Below are 12,733 nucleotides of genomic sequence, written 5' to 3' on the forward strand. Positions count from 1 at the left end.
GGCTGTGACTCCTATGGAATCAGTCATCTTTGCCGACATGTTCAAACACGCTAACATGAGCGCAATATCACTGCAACACATTTCCATGATCACAACAAGAAACAAGTGAATTCTGATTGGGCATTCAAAATTGAAATTACACTTGACAAATAAGTTTTAATAGACATTCTTGGAAGCCCTCTGCACTCTGAGCCGCCTCCCAGAGGGGAGCTTTACAAACTCTGGGAAAAGTGTGAGCTGCCTGCAAGACTCAACTGAAGCGCTGTGAAGACCTACCTATCTCGTGTTGCTGCGCACATTCTGCTTGAGAGGAACTGAAGACCCTAAACTCTTATATTCATTAATAGGTTATAGAAAGGGTACTATCTGAGGTGAATTTTAACCAGGTTGGCCCATGAAAAAGAACTAGCAGCTTGCCAATTCAGATGAATGGTTTAAACCAAGGGCTTTAATAAAAGTTCAACAGTATGGCCCCTGGTGTTTCCTGGATACATGGGTTAAAGCCAAAATAAATAAAATTGAATAAGGCACAACCCTAAACTTGCAGTGACGTCAATTGCTCTATGAAATCTGGAAACAAATTTGTGGAAGCACCTGCTAATATAAAAAAAGAATGAATTGTGGGCCTTTTTGGCAGTTTATTATTGGTTAAAGCCAAAATGTGACAAAAAGTTCAACAGCGAACCCAAAATGGCTGGTGCATGACTCTGCACGTTTGTCTGTGGGACAGGTGGTGTCCTCCCAGGAACTAAATGTCCATCTGCTACATTATCACACCTCCAACAGCCGGCATCATTATGACAGCCAGCAGCGCGCCACCTTCTGAGCCGCTGCTGGCCAGCCGCTGAAGCTGTGCAGAGATGGTCCTTATCAGCTCCTGGCTGACAGCCCAGATGCTGCTGGAAATGGAGCTGGAGGGCCAGTATGATGCACTCTTTTCTCTGGTCTAATGACATCCCGTTGCCCCTGGGCAATGATTGGAAATGCAATGCTGCGTGGGGTTTCGGTGGGGTCTTCAAGCAGGTGTCATGACTCTCTGTGGTCTAAAAGTCCCATAGCAGTTAATGTAAGAGCATGGGTGTTTAATAACCCCATACACTTCAATACCTATCCCCTACACACTCCAATACTGACTTCCATCTACACTTCAATACCTATCCCCTACACACTCCAATACTGACTTCCATCTACACTTCAATACCCCTCCCCTCCATACTGTAATACCCCTCCACACTTCCCTAATCCGGCCCTCCACACCTCAATACCCACCTCCCCTATATTGTCTACTGAATACAAGTAAATCCAAATCATTATAACAGATTAAAATGAGCACAAGAGCAGGAAGTCAATCAAATCTTTCAAATTTAAAATACCAGAAATACCAGAAGACAGTAGAACAGCTCAGATGGCAGTGTTTTGGAAAGTCAGTGTAGAGGTGTCCAGAGGTGACCAGAAGTGTCCAGAGGCACCCAGAGGTGTCCAGGGGTAGCCTAGAGTTGGACAGAGGTAGCCAGAGCTGTCCAGAGGCAGACAGAGTTGGCCAGAAGACTCCAGAGGTGGACAGAGTTGGACAGAGGTGGCCAGTGTTGGACAGAGGTGGGCAGAGTTTGGCCAGAAGACTCCAGAGGTGTCCAGAGTTGGCCAGAAGACTCCAGAGGTGTCCAGAGTTGGCCAGAAGACTCCAGAGGTGTCCAGAGGCAGCCAGAGGTGGCTAGAGGCAGCCAGAGCTGGCCTGAAGTGTCCAGAATTGGCCAGAGGTGGCTAGAGGCAGCCAGAGGAACAGAGATGGTAAAGATGGTATCACAATACAAAGGTGCCAACGCAATACACAGTGCATTTGGGAATTATAAGACCCTTTCACTTTTCCACAGAACTATCACATTTATATGTGATAGTGTTCAGACTCAGGCTCTTTACCATGACACTCAAAATATAGCTCAGGTGCATCCTGTTCCCATGGGTCATGCTTGAGATGATTCTATAACTTGAGTCCACCTGTGGTAAATGTATTAATTGGACATGATTTGGAAAGGCAAACAGCTGTATATAATGACTTACATTGAATGTCGGAACAAAAAACACACCATGATGTTAAAGGAATTGTCCACAGACCTCTGAGACAGGATTGTGTTGAGGCACAGATCTAGGGAAAGGCTCCAAAAAAAATACCTGCAGCATTGAATGCCCCGAAGAACACATTGGACTCCATCATTCTCAAATGGAAGACGTTTGGAACCACCAACACTCTTCCTAGAGCTGGCCGCCTGGCCTAACAATCAGGGGAGAGGTTCACCTCCCTGACCAAGTCCCAAGAACCCGATGGTCACTCTGACAGAGCTACAGAGTTCCAATATGGAGATGGGAGAACCTTCCAGAAGGATGACCATCTCTGCAGCACTCCAGCAACCAGCACGTGACGGTAGGCATGATGGAAGCCACTTCACAGTAGCGGACACATGAGGAGCCAATCATTTTTGGCTTTGTCATTATAGGGTATTGTGTAGATTTATGAGGAAAACAGTACATTTGATCAAGGAGAAACTATGGTCTGGGGAGTCCAACAATAGCAAATGACCTTCTGCGCATGGATTGTGGTAGACCTCAACAGTGGATGACCAAATAATGACCATCAGAAATATGGTCATTATTTGGTCAGTCAGATATATCAGGGACTCTTTCCAAGAGTTAAGCCTGGATGTTTTTAAGTACTCTTCTGGTTGCATTGATGTTGGACTGGGGATGGATTAGAGCTGCACACTTTCTCAAACAACACTGAAATGTCTGGGTTTACTGTTATTTGGTTTCGCGGAGCTACTATGAGTACATTAATTGGTTTTTTTCACCTTTATTTTAAGAGGTAAACTGACTGAAAACCCATTTACAGCAATAACCTGGGATCAAATGGTGTTGCCTTGTTCATGGACAGAATTACATTTTTTTTTTTGACTTTTTCATTTTGAGATTCACTATAAAGGTTGCAGTTACAGATACTGTAACTGCTTGGTTAACCTGCTTGCCAAAATGATGAAGGATTCTCAGTTGTTGTGGAAAACAATTTATCATCTGAATACAAGCTAATTTGACTGACTTAAAGTAAAAATAGCCAAAGTACGTCTCTTCAGAAAGTCAGAGAAAACAAGAAACGGTGTTGCATGGAAATCGATTTGAATTTTAATTAGCTAACGTCTTGTCCATTAAATTGTATCCCAAGGGAATTGCATGGGGTGTTGAATTAAGTAACACTTTCAAGGTAGATGCTTTATTAACCCTGGAGAGAAATTAACTGACCTGAATCATGCATCAGTATTTATGAATCGTAACACAATGCCGCAACTCATTTCCACATGAATACTGTTTAAGTACTGCTCTCCACGGTAATGAAAGTAATAATGGAAATGAAACATTACATGAAAGGCATGATCTACATTTGAAATTATGTATAACATGCACTGCTACAGGTCTACCCAGTCTGTAATTGTATGTCAACCCATCTCAGTGTATGAGACTGTGTCTGGTAAATAACACTCCCCATTGAAACCCCAATCATCGTTGTCAGGACAACATCATCAATCATGTTGATGCATTGGTGTGTGTGAATAGAGCTAAACACTGAACGGATTAAACGCACTGACGTTTCGGCATGCAGGCATGCAGGCATCCATTCAATTATGTGTTTGTGTGTGTGAGTGAGTGATTGAGTGGTTCGATGACTGTGAGTATGAGTGTGTGTGCGCACGCGCGCTTGTGCGCGTTTGTTCCGGATATATAAGTTCTCGCGGGATGCTTGAAATAATGGACGCATGGAGTTCAGTCTCCATGCCACATCGTACAGATGAACAAAAAAAAGAATAGCCTGGAAAGTCCCGTAGAGCACCTCTCTGATCATCTAAAAGGAGGAATACGAGGTGCATTGACCCCATCCCACTTCTGCAATTTAGGAAAAGCATACAGTCCTTCTCAGTTACCATAGAAACCAACAGGTAAGAGGTAGAGAAGCGTCTCCTTCCTCCACAGTGTGACACCCTGTTCTAAAAACGGTCACCTAAAAAAAACTAAAAGCACTCCCACAGCTGCGCGTGCGCCGGGCCATCGCCGGGCGTTTGGGAACGGCTCGCCTCCTCCTGACTCAGGGGACACGTGCGAAGTACCGGCGATGCTGAGGGGATATTACCCACACCGAGCACACAGAGAGTCCAGGCGATGCTGAGGGGATATTACCCACACCGAGCACACAGAGAGTCCAGGCGATGCTGAGGGGATATTACCCACACCAAGCACACAGAGAGTCCAGGCTGATGCCCTCTGGGGTGGAATGATCAGGCTGCCGTTGGTTTCCCTGAACCCGTCTCCAACACTCCCTCACTTTATCTCTCTCTTCCCTGTCCTCTCACTGCGTCTCTCTTCCCTGTTCTCTCTCCCCATCCCTCTTCCCTGTCCTCTCCCAGAGTCTCTCTTCCCTGTCCTCTCACTGAGTCTCTCTTCCCTGTCCTTCCCTGTCCTCTCACTGCGTCTCTCTTCCCTGTCCTCTCACTGAGTCTCTCTTTTATGTTCTCTCTTTTCCTTGGTCTCTCACCCTCCCTCTCTGTCCCTCCCTCCCTCCCTTTCTCACTCTCTCTCTCTGTGTCTGTCACAGCTTGTGAGATGTCCCATAGGAATGTGGCCTTCTAAAAGCTGGGAAGCTGAGGATGGAGAATGGATGCTCTTGGCAGCTTTGTGGCTTCATCCATTGTTGGCTCACAGGCTGATAATTGCTACTGTAGTTGCTTGAATGCAAGTTTTTTTTAATATGTTAACAGTGAGCATTTTCATGAAACCCTTCTCAAAACGACAAATGCATACAATTTGCAATTTAACAAAGCTTTTATTTGGTCAATTTGCATGCAGCTTAATTTTTCTGAAAGTGGCCTCATGTAAAAATCTATAAATAATAGTGTTTGGCTAACCAACCAAGATGAGCCAGCATGGTTATCTGATTGGCTGAGCTGAGGCTGTTCAAACAGGCTGGTTTTTCACGCCCATAACTGGGGTAAGTAAGTAAAAATAGCACAAAATCTGTCTTTGGCACCCATTTAAATTAGCCACAAAATGACCTTATTAAATCTTGTTCATTCTCTTCTAATTAAATGCCAAGACTGATTTCATGTTAGCTGGGAATGTTTACTGAAGCGTTGAACACAACATATTGGTGAAATCCTGATCAACCTACTTCATACAACTTAAAAATACACATATTTTGTGGGCAGGGCACATTGTATATGACATAAACCAATGTGTTCTTTTTAAACTGAAGGGGCTAGAAAGAGTGGTTCTATCAGTTTATAGTAACTTATAACCTGTCTAGAACAGACCTGGGCAAGATAAAGCCCCCGGAGGGCTTTATCTTAAAAAATAATACAAAATAAAAAAACTTTAAAAAGAATAAAAAACTTTAAAAAGAATACAAAATAAAAAATACTCGACGAGGTCTGCAGACTACGTTACTTTATTTACTACTGCGTATTTAATTGATTTCCAATTAAAAGTCCTGTGGCACTACCAGTAATAAGTACAGCAGTATCATCCTGACTGTTTAAAATACCTTTAAGTTGAAACAAGCTATTTGCGTTGCTATGATACGCAGGGATCAGCACCACAATCCACTCACGGAAGTTTGATATCATTTGCTAGCAATCTCTGGAAATGAGACTGTCTAAGAAATGTCTTTGATAACAAAAGCAGGGTATTTAAAAATAATGGACAGGAACACATTTATTTGCAGATGTCACAGGTAAAGCTTGCTTAATATGTAAAGCCAAAATCGCACTTCTTAAAGAGTACAATTTGCAGAGACACTTCCAGAGCACACTGCTTCAACAGAAATTACTCCTGACTTCACCTCACTCCTGACTTTACCTCATATTGAGTGAATGGCCCTAAAAGTTGATTTCTTGGGTCTGAGCTGCTGGAATAGCTGTATTTAAAAGCATGTAGTACAAAATATACACTGTATTAAGTTAGATAACGACATTTGCATTGAGTGAAAATCTTCAAAAGTAATTTCATAGACTTATGGCTGCCCTAATAACTGTTGTTAACAATATATCTCATGTAATATAGCCTACTCTGTTAAGTTGAAAGTTAAGTTTTAAGGCAGATATTTGTTGAAACATTTCCGTTGAGTAATAACCTTGAAAACGTATTTCTTAGTCCTTGCCTGCCATGATAACAGTTGTTGACAGAGTACCATACAAAAAACATTGTTAAATTAAATTAAGTTAGATTATGAAAATGGTGTTGCATGGAAAATAAATATGCAAGTTAAGAGTTAGCTATGTCGTATCTTTTAGGCATGTTGGTTAAAAAAGTAATCTGGCCCCCGATGCTCTCTTGCATTTTCAATGTGGCCCCCCCAGTTAAAAATATTGTCCACCCCTGGTCTAGAAGCATGTTGCACCTCCAATGTTGAGGTGAGCCAGGATGAGAGAAGCAGGCCAGTGAAGCACCAAGAACAGCAGTGGCCAGGGGAAACAGGATGATTTAGGCAACCAGGAGAAATCAATGGGTGCCACTCACTAGTGTGGCAGGTAGAGGAGTATGCCGCCTCCATGTATCGTAGTAGATTTCTATTGTGTTTATATTTATTGCTACTTAAGGTAGCAATTCTTATGACATCTGAAAATTTTTTTTTACCAATACTGGTTAGTGTTTGGCCCCAATGACACTGGAAAAATTACGTCAGTAGTCTAATTACGTCAGTCGTCTTATTACGTCAGTCATCTTATTACTTCAGTTCTCTAATTACGTCAGTAGTCTTATTACATCAATCGTCTTATTACGTCAGTAGTCTAATTACGTCAGTAGTCTAATTACGTCAGTAGTCTAATTACGTCAGTAGTCTAATTACGTCAGTAGTCTAATTACGTCAGTAGTCTTATCACGTCAGTAGTCTTATCACGTCAGTAGTCTTATCACGTCAGTAGTCTAATTACGTCAGTAGTCTAATTACATCAGTAGTCTAATTACGTCAGTAGTCTAATATCTTAATTGTCATCTCGAAGTGCACCAGGGTTTGTGCGTAGCTCCCACTGTCCTTGAGTCCTAGAAACGCTCTTGGCACTACAACAACCACCTGTGTGTGTAAACAGCAAGTGTGCGCGCATGGTTGATAGGGGGGCACAGGCCCAAATTCATTGCATCCTCTCTCTCTCTCCCCCTCTCTCAAGGCTAAGTCATCTGGACTGGGAAACACACAGCCACGACTGCATGGAAATGATAAGCCATCATCCCACTGCAGGCTGTGCTCTGAAGCTGGGCACAGTCTGTCCGGGTTGGTCCCTGGATGGAGGATCAGATGCGGCTTGAACTGCTGTTTTGGTGGGATATATTCCCTCTGGTCTGCCTATCCCATCCCAGGGCACACACTTTGCTGTTACATTCCAAATTGAGTTCAGATGTACCATTTCTCCTTTCATCATTCTTGAGTCTTTTAATTGTGCCTGTCCGGCCAAACTAAGTATCGAGGCAAGAAGGGCCTTGGTCAGGGAGATGACCAAAAACCCCACGGCCACTCTAACAGAGCTTCAGAGTTTCTGTGCAGAGATGAGAACCTGCCAGAAGGACAACCATTTCTGCAGCACTCCAACAATCAGGCCTTATGGTAGTGAGTATATGACATGCTGCCTGAAGGACTGAGAGCATGAGGACAAACATTCTCTGATCTGATGAGAACAAAATCAAACTGTTAGGACTGAATGCCAAGCGCCACGTCTAACAAGAACAAGGCACTACTCATCACCTGGCTAATATCATCCCTACAGTGAAGAATGATGGTGGGAGCATCATGCTATGGGGATGCTTCTCAGCAGCAGGGAGTGGGAGACTGGTTAGGATTTTTGGAATGGATGAACAAAGTAAAATGCAGAAAGGTCCTTGAAAAAAACGTGTTTCACAGAGCACAGAAGTTCAGACTAAAGCGAATATCCATCTTTCGGCACATCAATGACTCGAAGCACACAGTCAACACAATGCTGGAGTGGCTTCAGGACAAGTCTGTGAATGTCTGTTAGAGGCCCAGCAAAAGCCTGGCCTTCAACCCCATTAAAAATCTGTGGGGAGACCTCAATACTGCAGTTCACTGGAGCTCCTGATCCAATCGGACAGAGATTCAGAGGATCTACAGTACAAGGACAAATGGAAGAAACTGCCAAAATCCAGGTGTACAAAGCTGGCAGAGACATACGCAAGAAGACTCAAAGCTATGATCACTGCCAAAGGCGCTTCTACAAAGTACTAAAGAAAAGGTCTAAATACTTATGCACATGACATTAATTTTATTTAAAGTATTTTTTTAAAAATTATATGTGCTTTTGGTTTGTCATTAGGGGTCATTGTGTGTAGATTGATGAAGAAAAAAAAAGAAGTTAATTGTGTCTTAACACAAAATAATGTGGAGAAAGTGGAAGGGGTCTGAATACTTTCCGAAGGCACTGTAAGTACCAAACAATCATTAACGTATGCCGGTCTAGATAAAAGTGTCCGCTATATGAAGTGTCCTGTTAGAGGCAGGATTCCACACAGTGCCCCTCCATTGTAGCAACTTTTAAGGTATTGGTTGGATTCCGTAATTGATGATGGTGGTGGAGAATGCTGTCTAACACTAAGATCCTTTCCTCTTGACATCTTTATCCTAAACCGAGGTCAGCTGGACCTGCTCAGCACTTTTATACATGGCACAGAGCACGACAGAATGTTAATCACTCAATTATATCATGCAATACACCAGTATGGAAGTGCCTGAATTCGTTATGTTCCTCTACTCATGTATTAAGGTTTTTAATTTAATTTGTCACCTGTCTGTATATCCATGTTGTTCCATTTACAGCTCATCAAAGGTGCAGCGCTCGCTAAAGACAGCCACTCCTACCTCAACACCAGTTGGATCATAAAGCCGAGCCAGAGGGAGGTACTGTTGCTAAAGCTGTGAGTCATCGACAAAGGAGGAGGTTCTCCCTTCATTAGGCCCGTAGTGGTGCAATGGACGGTTGGAAAGAGTTTTACTTACGAGAGGCTCTTCTCCAGCCGTCCGCCCGCGGAGCCAATGATCTCCCCCAGAGTGCAGAAGGTCTGACCCAGGAAGTCCTGTTGCGGAGAGAGTAGGATAAGTCAGATGACCCCTATGACCTGAGCGGGGGGCCAATTCCAATTGAATTGACTGGAATTCAAATGGAATCGACCCCAACCACTGCTACTGACACGTGGATAGTAACAGTGCAGTAGACGCCCTGCCGATGAGGAAGTAGCACACTGCACGCCAATAGCAAGCGTTCAAGGCGTGTCCCCTTCCTTTTACAATGTATTGTTTTTATAATTGTTTTTGTAATTATAATAAACCAAACGAAGCTTGATGAACTTGCTGCCAGCTTTGAGACATGTTCTTATAACGAGAAGGATCTCAGCTGTCCTGGGTATCGGGTGTAGTTTTGTGCTTAAGAAGTATAACGCTGAGTAATATCTTACACAATAGGGCCTCCTACATGGCAGCTCAAAAGCTGCGGAATGACGTTTATCATGATTTATGAGATGAAAAAGGAAAAAAATATTCAAGTGTATCAGGTGTATTTTATAATCCAAAGTATTTTCTTTAACAAATAAATGTTTGTTTCAAGCTGGGGGTTACATCTGCCCACACAACACAAAGAAACAGATGGGGACACTGAGAAGCCCAGACATCGCATGACAGATAAAAGCACAAGGACACCAACCGGGCTCTGTGTGGGAGGTTTTTTTCTGTAACACACAACAGTACGCTATACGTAAAGAACTTTGTGGCATTGGCTTTTAAGTCGTCCCTGAAAGTGTTTCACCTGAGCATTTCACAAATTGTAATGGGATGGCTGAATAAGATGATGACAGGTTGACAATGAAAACAAAAATATAGAAAAATACACATCAATCTCACATCATTAATTGTAAACTGGAAAAACAAATAGGAGATGTTTACGTGCAGTAATTACTGAAAGTACAGCAATAAATGTTGAGTGCATCAATACCGACCTTCTGCTCTCCCGTATTCGTTGAGCACAAAGAGAATAGAAGAGTCAGAGGTCAAATAGAGCACAGAATATTGTCCACGGTTGTATTAATGTAAAGACACCATAGCTGAACTCTGTTCTTGCATCGATTCCTGAATGCTAATTGGCTGATAGCAGTGTTACAGTGGTATTTGATACACTGCCGATGCAGGTTTGCTGGTTCTCTTACTTACAAAGCATGTATAGGTCTGACATTTTTATCATAGGTACACTTCAACTGTGAGAGACGGAATCTAAAACAAATGATGATTTTTAAATAATGTATTTGCCTTTTATTGCATGACATAAGTACTTGATCACCTACCAACCAGTAAGAATTCTGGCTCTCACAGACCTGTTAGTTTTTCTGTAAGAAGCCCTCCTGTTCCCCACTCATTACCTGTATTAACTGCACCTGTTTGAACTTGTTACCTGTAAAAAAAGACACCTGTCCACACACTCAATCAAACAGACTCCAACATCTCCACAATGGCCAAGACCAGAGAGCTGTGTAAGGACATCAGGGATAAAATGGGACCTGCACAAGGCTGGGATGGGCTACAGGACAATAGGCAAACAGCTTGGGGAGAAGGCAACAACTGTTGGCGCAATTAATAGAAAATGGAAGAAGTTCAAGATGACGGTCAATCTCCCTTGTGGGGCATCAATGATCATGAGGAAGGTGAGGGATCAGCCCAGAACTACACGGCAGGACCTGGTCAATGACCTGAAGAGAGCTGGGACCACAGTCTCAAAGAAAACCATTAGTAACACACTACGCCGTAATGGATTAAAATCCTGCAGCGCACACAAGGTCCCCTTGCTCAAGCCAGCGCATGTCCAGGCCCGTCTGAAGTTTGGATGAGTACAACCCCTAGAACATCATCCCAACCATGAGGCATGGAGGTGGAAACATCATTCTTTGGGGATGCTTTTCTGTAAAGGGGACAGGACGACTGCACCGTATTGAGGGGAGGATGGATGGGGCCATGTATCGCAAGATCTTGGCCAACAACCTCCTTCCCTCAGTAAGAGCATTGAAGATTGGTCGTGGCTGGGTCTTCCAGCATGACAACGACCCGAAACACACAGCCAGGGTAACTAAGCAGTGGCCCCGTAAGAAGCATCTCAAGGTCCTGGAGTGGCGTAGCCAGTCTCCAGACCTGAACCCAATAGAAAATCTTTGGAGGGAGCTGAAAGTCTGTATTGCCCAGCGACAGCCCCGAAACCTGAAGGATCTGGAGAAGGTCTGTATGGAGGAGTGGGCCAAAATCCCTGCTGCAGTGTGTGGAAACCTGGTCCAGAACTACAGGAAACGTAGGTTCTCTGTAATTGCAAACAAAGGTTTCTGTACCAAATATTAAGTTCTGCTTTTCTGATGTATCAAATACTTATGTCATGTAATAAAATGCAAATTAATTACTTAAAAATCATACAATGTGATTTTCTGGATTTTTGTTTTAGATTCCTTCACTCACAGTTGAAGGGTACCTATGACAAAAATGACAGACTTCTACATGCTTTGTAAGTGGGAGAACCTGCAAAATCGGCAGTGTATCAAAAACGTGTTATCCCCACTATATATACTACTACTATGACATTAGAGCTCTTTCTACTGCTCCAATTGTGTTGGTAATCAGGGTTTTGTGATATATTGCCAATAAACCACGACTAACCACTATTGGCCATTTAGCACACCCCTTCGTGCCTTGTAGCTCAAATATACCAGACTTCCAAAGGCCCATGGCATCAACAAAACATTAAAAAAGTAATGGAAATTTGGAAGACACTTACAAATTTTGAAATATTTGAACTTCTGGAGTCCACATTGTACCTGCAAGAAACCGAATATAGTTAGGTATAAATGAATCAAAATGAGTTAATCAGTGTGAACAGCCAGTGAGCGACCTGAGAACACACAACTCTCAGTTCAGGTACTGGTTGTATGCTTTGTCTTAGTGAACTAAAATCGATTGAATTATCTCTGAATTAACCTTGACTTTCACAGGGACATTTACACAGAGGGGAGGAGGCATTTGGAGTAGAGTTGACCTCACACGAGCATGTTCCTTGACTGGTGGACTGTATACTTTATATACAGCTGAGACACTGTCCTATTCACTGTGAATATGAAGTCAAACTTCCACCCCATCCTCAGGGCTCTGACGCTTATCAATCATAATTGCTCAATTATCGCTTGCTCAAACTCACTTGTTTTATTGAGTTATTGAGTTAAGTCTGTAGCAAGTTTATTAACGAGGGCAACATCAATTATTTGCCCTCGTTAACATATGAACCAAACAGATTATTTCAAACTACTTTGTCACAGTGCTAAATAATTGCTCTTGATTCTTGAAAGATTTTTCAGAGATTATTTTAAAAAACCTGAGTGAGAGTTCCACAATATGATGAAATGAAACTGATAGCTTGATTAAAAAAAACTGAACGGGAGTTATATTAGGTGATTTATTTTCTCCTTACATTTTCAAATTAGTAACTCCACTAATTGGAATTACAAGAAAATACTCCCAGTTGAGTCATGCAATATGGAATTTCAATATTTTAGGGCAGAAGAAAACTTTTCATATTTCCAGTTTTCATGAAAACACAAATTAAATAATGCCCCAAAAAGCCCTCTGTATATCAACGAGTGGCACGTAATTTAACTTTATAAAGTACTCATC

At 42.6% G+C, this 12,733-nt stretch overlaps 1 protein-coding gene across 4 annotated transcripts in view; it reads right to left on the reverse strand.

The window, feature by feature from the left end:
• Window positions 1-12,733, reverse strand: part of LOC105023862 (copine-9) — a 56,827-nt gene that overhangs the window by 23,805 nt on the left and 20,289 nt on the right. For 2 of the 4 annotated variants that reach the window (XM_010893372.4, XM_020052007.3), the window contains exons 5-7: window positions 11,844-11,883; window positions 10,033-10,035; window positions 9,041-9,117 (exon numbers count right to left, since the gene is read on the reverse strand). In XM_010893372.4, coding sequence (XP_010891674.2) covers window positions 9,041-9,117; window positions 10,033-10,035; window positions 11,844-11,883 — 120 coding nt within the window. The remainder of the gene's footprint in view (window positions 1-9,040; window positions 9,118-10,032; window positions 10,036-11,843; window positions 11,884-12,733) is intronic. The other 2 variants (XM_020052009.3, XM_020052008.3) reach the window with 1 other exon arrangement.

The sequence above is a fragment of the Esox lucius genome, chromosome 12 (assembly GCF_011004845.1).
Source record: "Esox lucius isolate fEsoLuc1 chromosome 12, fEsoLuc1.pri, whole genome shotgun sequence".
Lineage (NCBI taxonomy): Eukaryota > Metazoa > Chordata > Actinopteri > Esociformes > Esocidae > Esox > Esox lucius.